The 19,947-nt window shown below is 42.4% G+C and overlaps 1 protein-coding gene across 2 annotated transcripts in view; it reads left to right on the top strand.

Moving 5' to 3' along the window:
- GDNF (glial cell derived neurotrophic factor) overlaps positions 1–13,453 on the top strand; it is a 29,344-nt gene extending 15,891 nt beyond the window's left edge. For both annotated transcript variants that reach the window (XM_027828069.3, XM_043547415.1), the window contains exon 3: positions 10,599–13,453. In XM_027828069.3, the coding sequence (XP_027683870.1) occupies positions 10,599–11,083 (485 nt within the window). In that variant the 3' untranslated portion in view covers positions 11,084–13,453. The remainder of the gene's footprint in view (positions 1–10,598) is intronic.
- The last annotated feature ends 6,494 nt before the right edge of the window (positions 13,454–19,947 follow it).

Below are 19,947 nucleotides of genomic sequence, written 5' to 3'. Positions count from 1 at the left end.
CCTAATCACATACCAATATCAAATTTAGGATCTGCAGCTGCCAAAACAGGGTCCCCTCCCCCGGGGCTCAATTTTGTTCTTACTTAAGTCAAATGGATTTTGTGAATGGCTTCAGTCTGAACACTGTTAGTCACTCAGATTGGCCAACTAGTGATCAGCTGGTAAGCCAACTCACAAAGATTAGAGCCCTGCAACCTGATCTAAACCCGATGGGACCCAGGTCTGGGTCAGAGTGGGTGGGAAAACAACTGGATTCTCTCAGGCTCAGGTTGGGGTGAGTTGGCTCTCCACTTCCTGCCTTTGTGTGTGCCCCGCTCCTGCCATCCTCCATGACCTGGCTGTGCTGTGTGTGTTGCAGAGTGACCGTGCCCGAGAAATCTCAGCACCACTCTGTAGTGCACATACAGCACAGCGTGGGGCATGCACAATAGGAACGGGGCATGCAGCCACCGGCATATGCAGCTGCTGCTGCACCAACCCAATGGGCAGGAGGTGGCATCAGCACTGATTCTGGTTCATGGTTGGATTGGAAAACAACTCTACCCTCTTGTGCTTGGGTTGGGTTGCGTGGTATTGGGTCCAGTTTGCGTCTGAGTCAGGCCTCAAAATTAGGCCTGAGAAGTCCTCTACTGTAGACCTCTCACCTTGAACAAGTTTGTATCTACTTTACTCAACTCTCCTGAGCATGTTTTTCCCTAATACAGCCACAGATGACAGCAAGTGAAGTTTAGCAAATGGGATTTTTCTGTCACTTCTCTTTGGCCATGTCTATACTTACCAGGGATCGATGCTCCTGTGATCGATACAGTGGGGGTCTATTTAGTGGGCCAAGTGAAGACCCGCTAAATCGACCAGAGAGCACTCTCTGGTCGACTCCAGTACTGCACCGGAGCAAGAAGAATAAGGTAAGTCGACAGGAGAGCGTCTTGTCAATGCAGCGCAGTGTAGACACTGTAGTAAGTCGACCTAAGCTACGTCAATTCCAGTTATATTATTCATGTAGCTGGAGTAGTGTAACTTAGGTAGACTTACCCTGGTAGTGGAGATAAGGCCCTAGTTCAGGGGTTCTCAAACTTCATTGCACCATGACCCCCTTCTGACAACAAAGTTACTACATGACTCCGGGTGGGGGGACGGAGCCCAAGCCCTGGAGCCCAAGCCCCGCCGCCCCAGATGGAGGGAGAGGGGGCCAGAGCCCGAACCCCACTGCCCTGGGTGGGAGTGGAGCTCTGGCTTCAGCTTCAGCCATGGGTTCCAGCAAATCTAATGCTGGCCCTGGCAACCCCATTAAAATGGGGTCCCAACCCACAGTTGGAGAACCGCTGCCCTCGTTTCCTTCTTTTACTGCAAACAGATGGAATCTGATTTTCTCGCAACTACTGTGAACTGAGAAGCACAGTTGAGGAGGTAGAAAGATAACGGGAAACAAATGCAAACCCTGTAAAAGGCTGGACACAAATTTAAAAATGTGACTTAATAGGCAGATTAGCCATAACTATCAACTGATTTATTGATCAAACCCTAGCATATGATGGACTTTCAAGCTAGTGAGCTATAAAGAGAAAATCCTTGTAACCACAAAAGAAAAAATTACAAAAGCTATTTTAATTCAGTACTTTTTCCAATACTGGCTCATTGTATCTGACATTAAAAGGTCTAGGAGTCAGATGCATCAGGATACTTAACACTTCACCTTGATGAGAGACAGGTGACACCAATGACTGTGTCAGTTTCTATGGGAATTCTAAGTTACAGGATAGAATGTAATGTCTCTTTGAGAGCTGACAAGTCAGTGAATAAGGTAATGAACTAGAACAGTATTAATCATTTAAAGACAAACTGACCTTGGCATCTTTGATGTTATATTTTTTAATGAATAGAACTGACATGTTTCTGTTTCACTCTTTTCCCCCACACATTTTCATGCAAAGCATAAAAGCAAAGTCAGTCTTCAGACTGGTGTTATTTTAATTGTTTAAATCCTGATAACTTTTCAGAATAGCTAGTTTAAGCATATGTGATAGGTGAGTTTATTTCCAGGGATTTGATTCTAATTTCTGTTTGATGGGCTTATTACTGAAAAATATTTCTAAATGAGTCTTTTTTCCCCCTTCACAACCCATTTATTTCTAGCTTATAAATATATGCAACAGAATGATCAAAATGCTTGAGAGGCTAATGGGAGAACAACCAGACCCTCTTGGGCTCACCATGGTCAAAATGGAAGTAGAGTTTAAGTTGAGAGGGGTCTGAACTAAAACTTTGGACCTTATTTTGGAAAAAGGAGGCTTTGAGCCAAACCCAGGTCTGGATCTGAAATTTGCAAACAACCCCTATCATTATAATGGGCTGAATCAAACCCCCTGAACTTTGGGGTTAATAATGTAAATGATGTTTAGACATGGTAACATAACAACCATTTAAGATACATTAAAGCACTACGCACAATTCCAATTAACATAGAAAGTAAAAAAATATGTACAGTAGAACCTCAGAGTTACGAACTGACCAATCACATACCTGGAAGTACACAATAAGACAGCAACAGAGACCAAAAAACCCAACCAAACAAATACAGTACTGTATGATGTTAAATGTAAGCTACTAAAAAGATAAAGGGAAAGCAGCATTTTTCTTCTGCATAGTAAGTTTCAAAGCTGTATTAAGTCAATGTTCAGTTGTGAACTTTTGGACCATGTTTTGTTCAGAATTACAGACATTTCAGAGCTACGAACAACCTCCATTCCAAAGGTGTTCATAACTCTGAGGTTCTACTGTAGATAAATATACACAATTATTCCTTTCCTAAAATAATTGCATGGAACAGAAAAAATTGTTTCAATTCAAAATTACATTTTAGTGAAAAGGCATCTTTTACTGATAACTATTTCTCAATGCGTGGGATTTAAGCCTTTTCTCTAAAACCTGATGGCCAAGATTTTCAAAAGTGAGCACTTAAGTTAGGCTCCTACATCACTAGTTAGACACCTAAACAAGTAATCAGATTTTCAAAAGTGCTGAAGATCCAGCTTCTCCCAATAAAATAAATTTCTGGTCACTTTTACTTTGAGGGTTTTTTGTACTAATACTCTTGTCTGGGTTGTCACCACTGCAAGGGAATTTTTTCAAAAAATCTGTTGACAGTGGAATTAAAAGATTAGCTTTATAAAACCTGAATTTTGTGCCAGATTTGCTCTGATAGTTTCCCATTAAAGACAGATGGGACAATTTAGTTTCTGCCTTATTTGGAACATGGCCGTGTTGGAGTCTGCTGTTCCAAAATGACATTTGGACCTACTTTATTTATAAATTCTTCTTGTATGCAGTATAAATTGTTTTTTAAAAGGGGCTCAGGGCCAAATCCTCTCTGGCACTTGATGCCTCTAATCAACTGGAAATGCAGACTTGGGGAATGTAGTGGAGAACTTCCCCAGAGAACATGATGATCCTCTGAGAGCCATGGAGCAGAACTCTTTGGTGGCTCTCTACATAGGAAAATTAGTGGGGCCATTGTTGTTTGGCAGGGAAATGTGTGGCTATCAGTGTTGCCAACTCTTTTAACTTTATCATGAGTCTCATGATATCTGATGTATATGTTAAAGCCCTAGCTCCTGGAGACAAGTGATTAGATGAAAATATCAGGTTTCATTTTTTTTAAAAAGTACATTTCTAAAATTTACCCTAATGGTTGTGGCAAAAGCATTGCCTGAGTGTACCTTAAAGTCTCAAAAAACAAAAGGCAAATAAAATGAACATAAGAATGGCTATACTGGGTCAGACCAAAGGTCCATCCAGCCCAGTATCCTGTTTGCCAACAGTGCCAGTGCCAGGTGCCCCAGAGGGAGGGAACCTAACAGGTAATGATCAAGTGATCTCTCTCCTGCCATCCATCTCCACCCTCTGACAAACAGAGGCTAGGGACACCATTCCTTACCCATCCTGGCTAATAGCCATTAATGGACTTAAATTCATGGAGGTTATCTAGTTCTCTTTTAAACCCTTTTATAGTCCTAGCCTTCACAACCTCCTCAGGCAAGGAGTTCCACAGGTTGACTGTGTGAAGAAGAAATTCCTTTTATTTGTTTTAAACCTGCTGCCCATTAATTTCATATGGTGGCCCCTAGCTCTTATACTATGGGAACAAATAAATAACTTTTCCTTATTCACTTTCAGCACACCACTCATGATTTTATATACCTCTATCATATCCCCCCTTAGTCTCCTCTTTTCCAAGCTGAAAAGTCCTAGTCTCTTTAATCTCTCCTCATATGGGACCTGTTCCAAACCCCTAATCATTTTAGTTGCCCTTCTCTGAACCTTTTCTAATGCCAGTATATCTTTTTCGAGATGAGGAGACCACAGCTGTACACAGTATTCAAGATGTGGGCATACCATGGATTTATATAAGGGCAATAAGATATTCTCCATCTTATTCTCTATCCCTTTTTAAATGATTCCTAACATCCTGTTTGCTTTTTTGACTGCCGCTGCACACTGCGTGGATGTCTTCAAAGAAATGTCCATGTTGACTCCAAGATCTCTTTCCTGATTAGTTGTAGCTAAATTAGCCCCCATCATATTGTATGTATAGTTGGGGTTATTTTTTCCAATGTGCATTATTTTACATTTATCCACATTAAATTTCATTTGCCATTTTGTTGCCCAATCACTTAGTTTTGTGAGATCTTTTTGAAGATCTTCACAGTCTGCTTTGGTCTTAACTATCTTGAGCAGTTTAGTATCATCTGCAAACTTTGCCACCTTGCTGTTTACCACTTTCTCCAGATCATTTATGAATAAGTTGAATAGGATTGGTCCTAGGACTGACCCTTGGGGAACACCACTAGTTACCCCTCTCCATTCTGAATATTTACCATTTATTCCTACCCTTTGTTCTCTGTCTTTTAACCAGTTCTCAATCCATGAAAAGATCTTCCCTCTTATCCCATGACAACTTAATTAGCATAAGAGCATTTGGTGAGGGACCTTGTCAAAGGCTTTTTGGAAATCTAAGTACACTATGTCCACTGGATCCCCCTTGTCCACGTTTGTTGACCTCTTCAGAGAACTCTAATAGATTAGTAAAACATGATATCCCTTTACAGAAACCATATTGACTTTTGCCCAACAATTTATGTTCTTCTATGTGTCTGACAATTTAATTCTTTATTATTGTTTCAACTAATTTGCCTGGTACTGACGTTAGACTTACCAGTCTGTAATTGCAGGGATTACCTCTACATCCCTTTTAAAATATTGGTGTTACATTAGCTATCTTCCAGTCTTTGGGTACAGAAGCTGATTTAAAGGACAGGTTACAAACCATAGTTAAGAGTTCTGCAATATCACATTTGAGTTCTTTCAGAACTCTTGGGTGAATGCCATCTGGTCCCGGTGACTTGTTACTGTTAAGTTTACCAACTAATTCCAAAACCTTCTCTAATGACACTTCAATCTGTGACAATTCCTCAGAGTTGTCACCTACAAAGGACGGATCAGGTTTGGTAATCTCCCTAACATCCTCAACCGTGAAGACTGAAGCAAAGAATTCATTTAGTTTCTCCGCAATGACTTTATCGTCTTTAAGTGCTCCTTTTGTATCTTGATCGTCCAGGGGCCCCACTGGTTGTTTAGCAGGCTTCCTGCTTCTGATGTACTTAAAAAACATTTTATTACCACCTTTTGAGTTTTTGGCTAGCTGTTCTTCAAACTCCTTTTTGGCTTTTCTTATTACATTTTTACACTTAATTTGGCAGTGTTTATGCTGCTTTCTATTTACCTCATTAGGATTTGACTTCCACTTTTTAAAATATGCCTTTTTATCTCTCACTGCTTCTTTTACATGGTTGTTAAGCCATGGTGGCTCTTTCTTAGTTTTTACTGTGTTTTTTAATTTGGGGTATACATTTAAGTTGGGCCTCTATTATGGTATCTTTGAAAAGTGTCCATGCAGCTTGCAGGGATTTCACTCTAGTCACTGTACCTTTTAGTTTCTTTTTAACTAACCTCCTCATTTTTGCATAGTTCCCCTTTCTGAAATTAAATGCCACAGTGTTGGGCTGCTGAGATGTTTTTCCCACCACAGGAATGTGAAATGTTTTTATACTGTGGTCACTATTTCCAAGCGGTCCTGTTATAGTTAACTCTTGGAGCAGATCCTGCGCTCTACTCAGGACTAAATCGAGAATTGCCTCTCCCCTTGTGGGTTCCTGTACCAGCTGCTCCAAGAAGCAGTCATTTAAAGTATTGAGAAATGTTGTCTAAGAGAAGTCACTGTCCGATCCACATGTTCCTTTGCAGCAATAGTCTTTCCCCCATCTCTTAGTTTAAAAATTGCTCTGCAACCTTTTTAATGTTACATGCCAGCAGTCTGAACAGTCTGAACCCAACACTTATGATTTTTAAGCCATTCTCATGATTTTTGGGGACCCAACTCAGGACTGATGCGGCAGCTCTAGCTTCGCTCACTAATACTGCTGTTGGCAGCCCTAGCTGCTGGAATTGGACGGCAGTTCCAGCTGCCTCCAACAGAGGTTGCTCTGCCTGGGCAAAGCTGAGAAGCAGTAGCCCACATGGGCAGAGGAAGCTGTAGGGAGGGTGCTCGGGGGCAGCACCCGCTCCTTGCCCCTTTCACTCCTCTACGAAATGCTGCTCTCTGCAGTCCATCCACTGCACTGGGCTCCTTACGTGGGGGTAGGAGAGAGGAAGGGATATTGTCCCTGGGCGGGAGCAGCTGGGAATGCACATGTCCAGAGGAGGGACAGAGCAGGCAGGGGTTGAACCCATTGGATGGAAGGAGCTAAGTGGGGAGGGAGCTGGTCAGGGGCAGCACCTTGGTGGAGAGAGGAGAGAAGGGGATAGTGTCCAGGGTAAAGAGCTACTGAAAGTTCCCTGGGCAGGAGCAGGGAGGGTTTAGGGGAGCCTGTCCAGGGAGAGGTGGGATGAGGCCCTCCAACAGTCAGCAGTAAAGGGAAGCAGGATATGTTCAACATCACCCTTTTGTTTATTTTTGTGTTTCAGAGTAAGTTCAATAAAATGTACTTGCTACGCACATGCATACACACACAAGTGATTCCCACCATGAGTTCAAAAATCAGAAAACGGACCTAAAAAATGTGATGTAAAAATAAAATAATCTCATGATTTTTAAGTCAGTTTCATGATTTTTGGAGTCATCATTTTTGAACTTGCAGGGCTGGCAACACTGCTGATCCTATTGCCACAAGCCTCACATACAAGGCCCTGTTGAATTGACTGGTCCTTTCTCCTGTGTATGGACTGTAGGTGAGACTGCAAACCAGATACATAGAAGTCCTACACCATACTTTGAGCTTGGAAGGAGGATGTTTAAGACCATAAATACCCACATATTTCCCACATGCACAGCCCTTTCACTCAGGCTCTGTGTATGTTCTGTTCTATTTTATTCTATATAAATTCTTGTACGTCATTCACCTGAGCACCTTCCAGTAGTGCACTAAGCATCATAACTACCATAGAATCACAGGACTCGATGAGAACTCAAGAGGTCATCTAGCCCAGTTGCCTGCCACTTGTGGCAGGACTAAGTATTATCTAGACCATCCCTGACAGGTGTTTGTCTAACCTGCTCTTAAAAATCTCCAGTGATGGAGAGTCCACAACCTCCCGAGGCAATTTATTCCAGTGCTTAACCATCCTGACAGGAAGTTTTTTCTGATGTCTAACCTAAATCTCCCTTGTTGCAATTTAAGCCCATTGCTTCTTGTTCTATCCTCAGCGGTTAAGAAGAACAATTTTTCTCCCTCCTCCTTGTAACCTTTTATGTACTTGAAAACTGTTATGTCCCCTCTGTCTTCTCTTTTCCGGACTAAACAAACCCAATATTTTCAATCTTCCCTCATAGGTCATGTTTTCAACACCTTTAATCATTTTTGTTGCTCTTCTCTGGACTTTCTCCAGTTTTTCCACATCTTTCCTGAAATGTGGTGCCCAGAACTTGACACAATACTCCAGTTGTGGCCTAATCAGTGCGGAGTAGAGCGGAAGAATTACTTCTCGTGTCTTGCTTACAACACTTCTGCTAATGCATCCCAGAATAATGTTTGGGGGTTTTTTTGTTTGTTTGGGTTTTTTTTGCAACAGTGTTACACTGTTGACTCATATTTAGCTTGTGGTCCACTATGATGCCCAGATCCCTTTCCTTCCTAAGTGGAGTACTTTGCATTTCTCCTTATTGAATTTCATCCTAGCATCTGTCACATGTTTGTTCTCTCATCCGCTCTCCAGGGGGAGAAGTGTATGCAGTGGAATTCTTGATTTTAAAATATATAAATATACACGTTGCTATGTATTTCTGTTAGAGAAGGCAGGTCAAAGAAATGCACCTTGCACTTAGAGAAAGGTGGTAAGATTTGGATGGTCCTCAGTTCCTGGAGGAGTTCATTCCATAGTCTTGGACTGGCCCCAGAGATAGCTCTGTCTCCTGCACAGATGAGCTTTACTTTATTGTAGTGAGTTCCATTGTGCCACAGGAGTGGAGTTGTCAACTATGATTTTTATCCAGGTGCTTTAGGCAGTCTGTTAGATATCCTGGGGCCCAGGTTAATGAGTACCTTGAAGATAAGGACTGAGAATGTGAACTTGATTCAGTATTCTGTAGGGAGCCAGTGTGGAGAGTGGAGGATAGGTCTGGTGTGTTTGTGGTACCTTTGTTGAGGAAGAGATGTGCTGCAGCGTTCTGTACTAGTTGGAGTTTCCTAAGTGCTGAAGTCTTTGTGCCCAGATATATTGCATTGCTGTAGTCCAGACAAGAGGTGAATAAAGTGTGAATAACTGAGGCCAAGGCATTATTTGCCAGGACAGGACGGAATGTCCTAGCCAACCAGCGACAGTAGAAAGCATTATTCACAGATGCTGCTATGTGAGAGCTTGGGTCAGTGAGGCACCCAAGAGCATGCTTAAACTATGGACTGAATTGACCAATTGTGGGAGTGAGGCACCTAGGAGCATGCTTAAACTATGGACTGAATTGACCAATTGTGGGTGTGTATCTTCAACCAAAGGAGACTGCACTGTGGGTGCAAACTCTTCAAAATGCTTTTCTCTGCCCACCAGCAACAGCTCTGTCATGCTCAGCTTTAGCTTCAACCAGCTGTTCTTCATCCATGAGCTGATCTCATCTAAGCACTGGACCATCTTGGTGGTGATGGTGTGGTCCTGTGTTGGAGAAGGAAGTGTACAGCTGTGTGTGTGTTTAAGGATCTGACCCTCTGAAAGCAACTTCACAGATGGCAATCTGCTCTGGCATCTGTGAAGATTTCGTCAACACAATCCACTACCATCCTACCTGTCATCCAGCTGTTGAGGGGTAAATCCACAGGTATCTTCCCTCTGATCCTTGCAAAGGATGCATGCCTTCAGTGACCAAAGTTCTGGCACTGTGCATGAGGCAAGAACTCCTGTGGTATATTTATTTATGTATTTAGATTAAATAATAAAATGATACCCATATAATGGCTCCAGTCACCCTTTCACTTAAGCTATGTCTACACTACCGTGGTAAATCGACCTATGCTATGCAACTCCAGTTATGTGAATAACATAACTGGAGTTGACGTACCTTAGGTTGAAGTACTGCGGGAGGTGAAAGGGAGAAACTCTCCCATCGACTTACTTACCCTTCTTGTTGGGGGTAGAGTACAGGGGTCGACTGGAGAGCGATTTGCTGTTGATTTGGCGGGTCTTCACTAGACCCGCTAAATCGACCCTGGTAGATTGATCTCAGAGCGTCAATCCTGGCTGTAGTGTAGATGGAGCCTTAGTTAAATTTACAGCATAATAACTTGAGCTTGTTGAGAGTCCGAATTTCTATCCCACTGGAAATGTCCGAATTTCAAAATTGGTTTGGTTTCCAATTGGTATGAAAAGTTGAAATCTCAGAATTTTTCATGAAATAAAATACTCCTAAAATATTTAGTTTCAGACTATCAAAATGTTTCATTTTGATATACTGTATTTTAGCATATCAAAACATAAAAGTCAAAATGAAATGTTTCAATAATTTCCCATGAAAATTTTAACAAAATGTACATTCCTGCGAAAATTTTCAATTTTGGCAAATCATTATTCTCCGACAGAAAACTCTTCCACGTGAAAATTTTCAACCAGCTCTGATAACAACATCCTCAGCTGCATCAGAAAGCAAGCATTTAGCCAGGGGCAATAACTCAACTTGACCAGCAAGTTAGCTACAGACAGCTTCTTTCTACCACTGCCATCATTCCAGAAGCATATCCTTTATCCATTGTTAGTCTTTCTAAACAGAATGATAATCAGAGGGAGCCCTTATCTACAGTAGACCAGGAAGGTCTATGTGACCATTTTACAGTAGGTCTGCTCATCTAACATTTATACCTTGTCACATTTTTCTTTCCCAGTTTTTGGACCTGCTATGTATACTTTTTTAAATAAATTGATAGAATAGCTTCCATAGGCATGACATTTTGTTGAGTTATAATATTGGTCAAGTTGTAGGGGACTTTGATTAAAACTTCTAGGAGAAATAAAAATCACCATCCACATCTAACAAACCTGTTCTCTCTTTCTTTTTCAAATAGCTAACATGCCAGAGGATTATCCAGATCAGTTTGACAATGTAGTGGACTTTATTCAAGCCACTATAAAAAGACTAAGAAGGTCACCAGATAAACAAACTCCAATTTTTTCTAAGCGGGAGAGAAGTCGGCAAAATGCACCAGTTAATACAGAAAATTCCAGTAAAAAGGGACGGAGAGCTCAAAAGGGCAAAAATCGAGGTTGTGTCTTAACAGAAATACATTTAAATGTGACTGACTTGGATTTGGGATATGAAACCAAAGAAGAGCTGATTTTCCGGTACTGCAGTGGATCTTGTGATGCAGCCGAGACCACATATGACAAAATTTTAAAAAATTTAACCAGAAAGAAAAAGCTGGTCAATGATAAAGTGAGGCAAGCTTGCTGCAGACCCACTGCCTACGATGATGACCTTTCATTTTTGGACGATAACTTGGTTTACCATATATTGAAAAAACATTCCGCTAAAAGATGTGGATGTGTCTGATTTTTTTTTTGAGATTATTACAATATTGCATTCCTACTACAATGCAAAGAACAGGACCAAGGTTCCCAAGGAAACTTCTGTTCAGAACTGAGAAAGAGGACCAAGGATGTAGGAAAACAAATGTCATGGGAGCCTGGTAGGACAAGATCCAGCACAGAAAACTGGACAGGATAGAAAAGTTGGAACTTTTAATTTCTACAGGAAAGCAAATAAAAGGCATCAAAGCTCAGGGGTGGAGTTTCACAATGGATGGGTGGAGGTTGCTATCACTATTTCATTTGACATGGTCCACTATCAACGAGAGTTGAATCAGCTAGGAATGTGCTTAAAAACACAACCTATTAAATATCATGCCTTGTTCTTTTTTTATTAAGTTATAAAAACAGGGGTAGCATTAATAATGGTAAGCTCAAGTGGTATTAGCTTCACTCCAAGATACTGTAATATTGCTTGTTAAATGGTTATTCCAAAACACTGGAGATGCCTGATTTAACCTTACACATATACTATGTAATAAAAAAAAGTTAAGTGTCAAAATTAATCAGCTAAAGTTCATCCGGGGAAAATCAATACAAAACAGTTTCACTTACTGTTTGATTTAGGTTATTTATAGTTCACATTTCTTCAAAACAGTTAAGTATCAGATTTAATTCTTCTATTACCTCTGAAAACAAGTTGTGTTTTTAAGCACTCACTCCTAGTAGAATAATAGAAACAATGAGCCTGGCCTACACAAATGCAAAATGTGTTTCTTTTGGTTTACAAAGGACTAATGTCACTTACATAACTCCTTTAATATTTGGTCATTGTGAGTGAACAGACTACTTGATGCAATGCATCCATTCAAAGACATAAATATACAGAAGATATTTATTGAGATTTAAGTTATTGTTATTTATTACAGTTCAATAATGAGTTTCCGTTCCTTATTTATTAAAGTTTTTTTCAAAGGTGCCAAAGTGGAATGTGCTCGCAAGAAACAAAGACAGTTAAGCTGGGAACAAGGGGCCATGCTTTTAAAAGTATTAACAGTTAACTTGAAAGCAAAAAATCACTGACTTTACCTTTTTTAACAAAACCATGTTTAAAATCACAAAATAGAGGGCCAAAATCTGCAATCCATATTCATGCTGAATAACATTTATGTGAGTAACTCCATTACTACCCGTATGAGTTAGTGACACTCCACATGAGTGCAGGTTGTAGAATGGGGGCCATTATTATCAATTTGTTAGAAAAAAATAATTATATTAATATTATAATGTTGATGCAGTTTCTCTCACAAACACTTCTTCTGCCAACTGATCTCATAACTATGATTGACAAATGAAGATTAATCACACTTTTGTCATTTTAATTTCATGATATATTTGTTTTTTCTTTCCATATAGAAAAGGTTAAATCCCTTTTTGTAGTTAGTCCTGGATTTAATGTAGACTGAAGGTAAACAAACTATTTTGTTAAATAACCAGTGTTTTATATAATTTGCTGAAACATTACAGGATTAAACTGGCATAGTAAAAACCATTTTAAGTTTTCATCTAAGATACTGCTTTAAGGTGAAGGAGGTTATGTATCAAGTGGATTAGCACAAATTATGAAGCTGGAGGTTCATTTATTAAAGATTAGCAGAAGTGTATTTATACTAGACATAATAGACAACTGAAGTGAAGACTTGACGCCCACAAAAACAATATCCAACAAAGAATCTACTGAACAACAACAACGATTAGGATCATAACTTATCCAATCCATGCAATGGCTCCATACTTATTCTGTTCCTTTTAAGTGCATGGAATCTGCACTGATACCAGTGGGGAAGGTCCCATGTTTGCAGGGAGAAAGACAGGAAAAACACAAAGATCCACTATCATGTGGCTTAAAGGAGAATTTTGCCCTAAATTAAGTTTCTTCACTAAGGTCCCAATCCTGCAATTAATGATAGGTGAGCACAGTCATCTTCATGGGCTCTGAATTCATAGCAATCCACCACATGCAATCAATTGCAGGATGACAGTCTAAGGCCCCACTCCAGCAAAGCACTCAAGAGCATGAATAGTCCCATGGAAGTCATTAAGCACGTGTTTAAGTGCTGTGCTGGGTCAGGGGATCAACCACTGTGTTGGGCAGCATACAGAAGTCAAAGCATCATCTGCATTACTTGCATAGTACAATCCTGGCTGTGTGATGAGTCAAAACTCAGCAACACTGTGGTTAGCTTATGCTAGCTTTGAGCACAGAAATTATAAGTACTTTATCACTTGCTATGGTACTTCATTGATGGTTGACAGCTTGCCTCAAGCAACAGCCTAAATAGGTTTTAATTATAGCAGGTCACTATGTTCAAACTACAAAGGGTAAAGTTTGTGATTTTTTAAAAAAAACTTATCAAGAGCAGGAGTATGCTTCTCTGGAGGATTTTACTTCACCTACAATTTATGTCTCAGTTATTTGTGTTAATCAACCAAAGTTCTCTACAGACTTTATTTTTGTACAATATTCATTTTATAACTTTTTACAAAATAAAACTCATTTCTATTGTTGTATGGATATTTATACTTCTTGCACATCCAACCTTTTCAGAGAGCTATGATCTTGTCCTTTTTACAGTCCAGAGGGGAAATCCCAAATGAAGGCAAATTTCTATGTGGAAATCTCCTCCTCCATTGAACCCATTCTGAACTGTGGCTCAGACATTGGAAAGGGGTTCCAAATAAACATTAGTCAAACATATTGAGGTAAACTAATCTCGCCATAGCTTCAAAAAAGTGACTGTAAAGACTGTAGCATTTTGTGGCCTATGGCACACACAGCAGGAAAAGGAAATGTATATCACACACTTTTCCTGCTGTAACATGTTACTCAAACAGTTTCTAGCCAATCCTAGCCTGTGGCATAGTCCATCTGTGCAACCTGCTACAGTCCAACAACTAATATGTGACTTGCCTTTTGCTTTACTGATGTGCTACTAAATCAGCCTTGCAAGATTCCATTCACCATGTCCAAGTAATTTTTCTTTTTCTTGATGGGAAAATACAATATTAAGATTTTTCATTATCTTCAGCTATCAGAGGAAAAATAAAGGGTGGGGGTAGATTTGGTGCCTGGGCTGGTAAATTTTCACAGCAGTTTGCCTAGGTCACATTAAATGCTACAGCTCCAAACATCATCTGTAAACAGAAGCAACCAAGGCAGGGACTGCTGCACTGGGAGGAAAGGATAAAATGGGGCCAATCTCAGATCACCTTTCCCCCCTGCCCCAATACTACCTGGATATAGAATTGTACAGAGGAGATCACCTTACACTGGGGCCACTAAGACCTAGCCGGTGCCTCCCTCTCCACCCCACACCGATATGTGGCCTTGAGAGAAAACTGCAGAGAGCAGGTTGCCAAACTAGCAGTAAGTAAGTGACTTTAGGCTTGGGAGTTGTTTTTGTTTTTTTGTTTTGAACTTGGGTGGGATTTTTCATACTGTTGTAGTGTGGATTTTTTTCTGCTTTTCTCTGTGGCTGCATTTTTTTTTCTTTGACTATATCCCACACCCAGCACAATGATATTTTGGCTCAAACCTCAGCCAGCATCATGATCCACAGATACAAATCTTCCCCCTGCCCTCTCTGCTTTTTTGGGACTGTTTGGGCAGGTTTTTTTGACCAGTGTTGTTTTGAGGATTGTTTCTGGCAACCCTCATTCCCTTTGGAAAGAGAACTTTCTATAGTTTTGACTGGACTTTCTATGCCCTGTGCTGACTGGCTGTTTGCACAACTCTTCCTCTCTCAGTCTCTTTGCCTCAGCTTCACTCTCCACCTGCCCTGTCTCCCTCACTCCCCTTCCCTTCAGTGTCCTCTCTCCCTTCCATTTTCTTTCTGTTTAGTTTATCCCCTCCTAAGTAAACACCCTCCCTCCAAAACTGAGGCATTAACATGACATTTGCTGCCATTACATTGTTCACTCTGCTTGTGTGTTAGACCTTTTCCCACACCCTGTGTCTATCTTGTCTATTTAAATTATAAACTCTTTGGGGCAGGAATCATCTACTGTTCTGTGTTTGGACAGTGCCTAGCACAATGGGGCCCCATGCTTGGTTGGCCCTTAGGCACTACCCTAATAAACATAATTAATAACATAATAATAATTAATAATAGGACAATTAAAGGATTTTACATAAGGCTTTGTGCACTGGTGGAAACCACAAGATGAGGGAGGGTCCTACTGTTTGAAAAGTGCACAGATGAGTTTAAAAGACCTAACCAAAACAATACACACGCATTCTCTTCATACACAACATACGGGTGTCTAGGCTTTATTTCACAAACAGCAATGACACACTGTGTGTCTCTAGTGAATATATAGCAGTACAGCCTCTAGGACATAAGTGAAATTAGTTGTAAGTAGGTTGCAGCAGTCAGAGATCTGCATTTTAAATGCATGGTATTCAAAGATATTATACATCTGAAATGAAATTCCTTGTAAACTTCCCAGAGATCTGACAGCACAGGACATTAGCCATGCAGAAAGGGAGAGCTATGCTGGTTACAGTATGGTGGAACATAGCTCACATAAACTGCTTCACATGGAGATTGTTGGCAGCTCTACATTCAGTAGAGATCATGCACTTTCCCAAGATCTGGAGTGCAGTTTTCAGGGTACAATGTAGCCCTTAGATGTAACAAAGATGAATCATTGACCTTTATCAGCCTCACGTCTGCCTTCCGATGGATGTGGAAGCATGATTAGGGCAATGCTGTAGTTCTACGTTTGGCCTTAGCAGGGGTCGACAGTTGACTACTAAAATGGCTGGAGTTAGTTGATTTGCAAATTGCACAAAGCAGTTCAGTACACTTTTCCCACTCTTACCAATGAAGAGATGAGCCACCCTAGGAGGTATTAGAGCCAGTGTTGCTTCAGCGTGGCTGGTCTCTCTGGCCAGAGCCAGAATCCATTCTTGAAAGCTATAGAAAGCATAAGAGAACTACATAAAAATTAATTGTACTGCCGTTCAGAACAAAGTACTGGAAGCCAAGACTCCTAAGTTCTATTCTTGGCCTAGCCACTGACTTGCTGTCACTTAACATCTCATTTGCTGATTGTTAAAACAGGGATCAAAATGTTTACCTATCTCAGGGCATGTTGGGTGAGATAAAGCCCTTTGAAATCTTTGAATGAAAGGTTGTGTAGAAATGCAAAGGATTTTAAACAATACTTAATAAACACACAATCATTACTACTAACTACCAACACCAGGAGGGCCAATAGCTTTTTAGGTAGAAGGAAAAAAATAGCAATGGTGAGTTTTGGAAATTGATAAAAAGGCATAATGTATTTAGCTAGGTTAAATCACTTTTAAGGAAATAAACCTCATAAATTAACTATTTTAGCTTGCTCTGGCTTTTACTACGGGGATGTCTGAGAGACTTTGGTTTTGGGGGTTCATTTGATTGATAGGACAACTTACTTTTTTGCATTAGTTAATATTGGGCTGGTTGACACACAGCGTTAATAGGCTTAGTACTGTGAGGTGATAAGTCATCCCTGAACTAGGGCCCAATTAAGTCACATACATTAATGAGTCAATTCTTGTGCTAGGCTCCTGCCAATCCACAAGCCAGGAACTGGGCCTATAAGCCTTGCAGGACAGGCTGCTCAGTGTCATTTCATGGCTTGGGACCATGGGCAGTGTGTTGCATAGGCTGCAGAAGGCTTTGCCTCCCCAAACAGCCCAGGGTGGCCCCACCCATGCTCCTCCCCGAAGCCCCCTTCTGCTTGCCCTTCCCCCTTGGCCCCAGCCCAGACAGGCTGCTCCTCTCAGGAAAGCATGCTTGGGGGGCGGGGGTGGTGATGGAGGCTGCCCGGCCTGTGCTTGGGGGGGCTGGGGACACTGGGTCTGGGGAAGCTGTGTGCCGCCCAGCGCTCAGGGGGGCCGCATGCCACCCGCCCAGTGCTCTGGGTCTGAGGCGGCAGGTGGCTACGAGGAGCAGAGGCTCCTGTGGGAGAAGGGGTTGAGTTCTCGGGCGAGGGGGCAGGACTGGCCGGGGCTAGCCTCCCTCAGCCGGCGGTTCACCTGTCACCCATGCTTGGGGACTCTCCTCTGCCTGATAGTGGTAACAGATTCCACAAGCCTTAGCCTGCTCCAATCTTGCTCTTGCTTTAGCCTTGTTCAAACCATGCTCTACATTCCTAATTCCAGCTCTGACCCCTGGGAAGAAAAAGCCCAAGAGGCTGCCCACAGGAGAGCTATGGAGGCAGAAAAAACCCAAGAGGCTGCCCACAGGAGAGCTATGGAGGCAAGGGAAAAAGAACAGGAGGAGAAGGAAAAAGAGAGGAAGCATGCACTGGAGATAGAGAAGACAAAGGCTCAGCAGAATATACCAACAAATCCTAGCAGTCCTTCTCCAGGTACCACTTCCCATCCCAGAAAGTTCCCCACCTACAAGGCAAGCGATGATACCGAGGCCTTCTTAGAAAACTTCGAAAGGGCCTGCCTTGGGTACAGCATCTCTACAGAACAATATATGGTAGAGCTGAGGCCGCAGCTCAGTGGACCCTTAGCCGTGGCGACTGAAATGCTTAAGGAACATATGAACAAGTATGAACTGTTTAAAAGGTGAGAGTCAGAATGGGACTAGCACCCGAGCATTCCTGTCGGCGGTTCAGAGCCCTAAGGTGGAAACCAGACGTGTCATTTACCCGACACGCCTACCACATTGTGAAAAATTGGGATGCCTGGATATCAGGAGCAAGTGTTAAAGCTCCAGAAGATTTGCCCTTCCTAATGCAAATGGAGCAGTTCTTAGAGAGTGTTGCTGAGGAAATAGAAAGGTACATCCTAGATGGGAAGCCCAAAACTGTAATTGAGGCGGAGGAGATTGAAGCCAAATGGGTGGAGGTGGCAGAAAAGAAAAAAACTGGTCACTGTTGGAGAGGATGCAGAAGGGACAACCTCAGACCTCACCCTACTACCGGGGGCAGCCCAAGGCCCCAGTTACACCCCAAGGAACACTCCAGACACCTTATCGTCCTGCCACACCGTTCTCAGCAACCCACCTCGCCCCAGTGACCCGTCAGCTGGACAATGTTTTAAATGTAACGAGCTGGGCATGTAAAGGCCAACTGCCCCAAGAACCCCAACAGATTACAGTTCATTGCACTGGAATCACACCAGAGGTCCTCAGGCCCAGATTCCCTCAGAGCGGAGGGAAACTGTGAGTGTGGGCGGGAAGAAGGTCACCGCGTGGAGGGACACAGGAGCACAAATGTCGGCTATCCATGCTTCCTTAGTGGACGCCAATTTAATCGACCCAGAGATCCAAGTGATGATTCAACCCTTCAGGTCAAACTCTTGACTTGCCTACAGCCAAGTTGCCGGTCCAGTACAAGGGCTGGTCAGGAACGTGGACTTTTGCAGTCTATGATGATTATTCCATCCCCATGCTGTTGGGGGAAGACTTGGCCAATCATGTGAAGCTAGCCAAGAGGGTGGGAATGGTCACCCGCAGCCAGGCTAAGCAAGCTATGACACCTAGCTCTATTCCGGAAACTTCTACCAGGTCAGAGGTGTTGGAACCAGACCCCCTGCCAACGTCAGCAACAGCAGTAGTGGATCCAGTCCCAGAGACCCAGACAGAGCCAGTCCCAGAACCGAAACTGGCGGAACAACTAGCACCAGAACCATTGCCAGCACTGAATCCAATACTTGCAACCCCAAAACCAGAGGGCCCCACCGAACCTGCACCAGCAGCAACAGATAACCCTACACAAAAGGCTCAGCTGGAGCCTGAACCCCAACATAGTACACCCATAGAAAGTGGTTCACAGTCAATGGAAACAGCCCCATCACCTGCATCGCTTCCAGAGGGACCAAGCCTAGGTCCACAATCCAATGAGGAACTGATGTCCCAGCATCAAGGGAACAGTTCCAGACCGAACAGAAAGCAGATGAAAGCCTCCAGAGAGCTTGGAGGTGGCACGGAGCAACCCACTGCCTCTCAGCTCTTCTAGTTGATCCAGGTTTATTGTAGAAAGAGGACTTTTATACAAGGAAACTCTTTCTGGTGGACACCAGGAAGACTGGCATCCTCAGAGACAGTTGGTAGTTCCAACTAAGTACCGGGTAAAGCTATTAAGCTTAGCCCATGATCATCCTAGTGGCCATGCTGGGGTGAACAGGACCAAAGACTGTTTGGTGAGGTCATTGCACTGGGAGGGAATAGGCAAGGATGTTTCTACCTATGTCCGGTCTTGTGAGGTGTGCCAAAGAGTGGGAAAACCCCAAGACCAGGTCAAAGCCCCTCTCCAGCCATTCCCCATCATTGAGGTTCCATTTCAGCGAGTAGCTGTGGATATTCTGGGTCCTTTTCTGAAAAGGACACCCAGAGGAAAGAGGTACATACTGACTTTCATGGATTTTGCCACCCAATGGCCGGAAGCAGTAGCTCTAAGCAACACCAGGGCTAAAAGTGTGTGCCAGGTACTAACAGACATTTTTGCCAGGGTAGGTTGGCCTTCCGACATCCTCACAGATGCAGGAACTAATTTCCTGGCAGGAACTATGGAAAGCCTTTGGGAAGCTCATGGAGTGAATCACTTGGTTGCCACCCCTTACCACCATCATACAAATGGCCTGGTGGAGAAGTTTAATGGAACTTTGCGGGTCATGATACATAAATTCGTAAATGAGCACTCCAATGATTGGGATGTAGTGTTGCAGCAGTTGCTCTTTCCCTACAGAGCTGTACCACATCCCAGTTTAGGGTTTTCACCATTTGAACTTGTGTATGGCTGCGAGGTTAAGGGGCCATTACAGTTGGTGAAGCAGCAATGGGAGGGGTTTACACCTTCTCCAGGAACTAACATTCTGAATTT

The sequence above is a fragment of the Chelonia mydas genome, chromosome 5 (assembly GCF_015237465.2).
Source record: "Chelonia mydas isolate rCheMyd1 chromosome 5, rCheMyd1.pri.v2, whole genome shotgun sequence".
Taxonomy (NCBI): domain Eukaryota; kingdom Metazoa; phylum Chordata; order Testudines; family Cheloniidae; genus Chelonia; species Chelonia mydas.
Note: the sequence above shows the minus strand (reverse complement) of the source record. Positions and strands in the feature narration are given on the sequence as shown.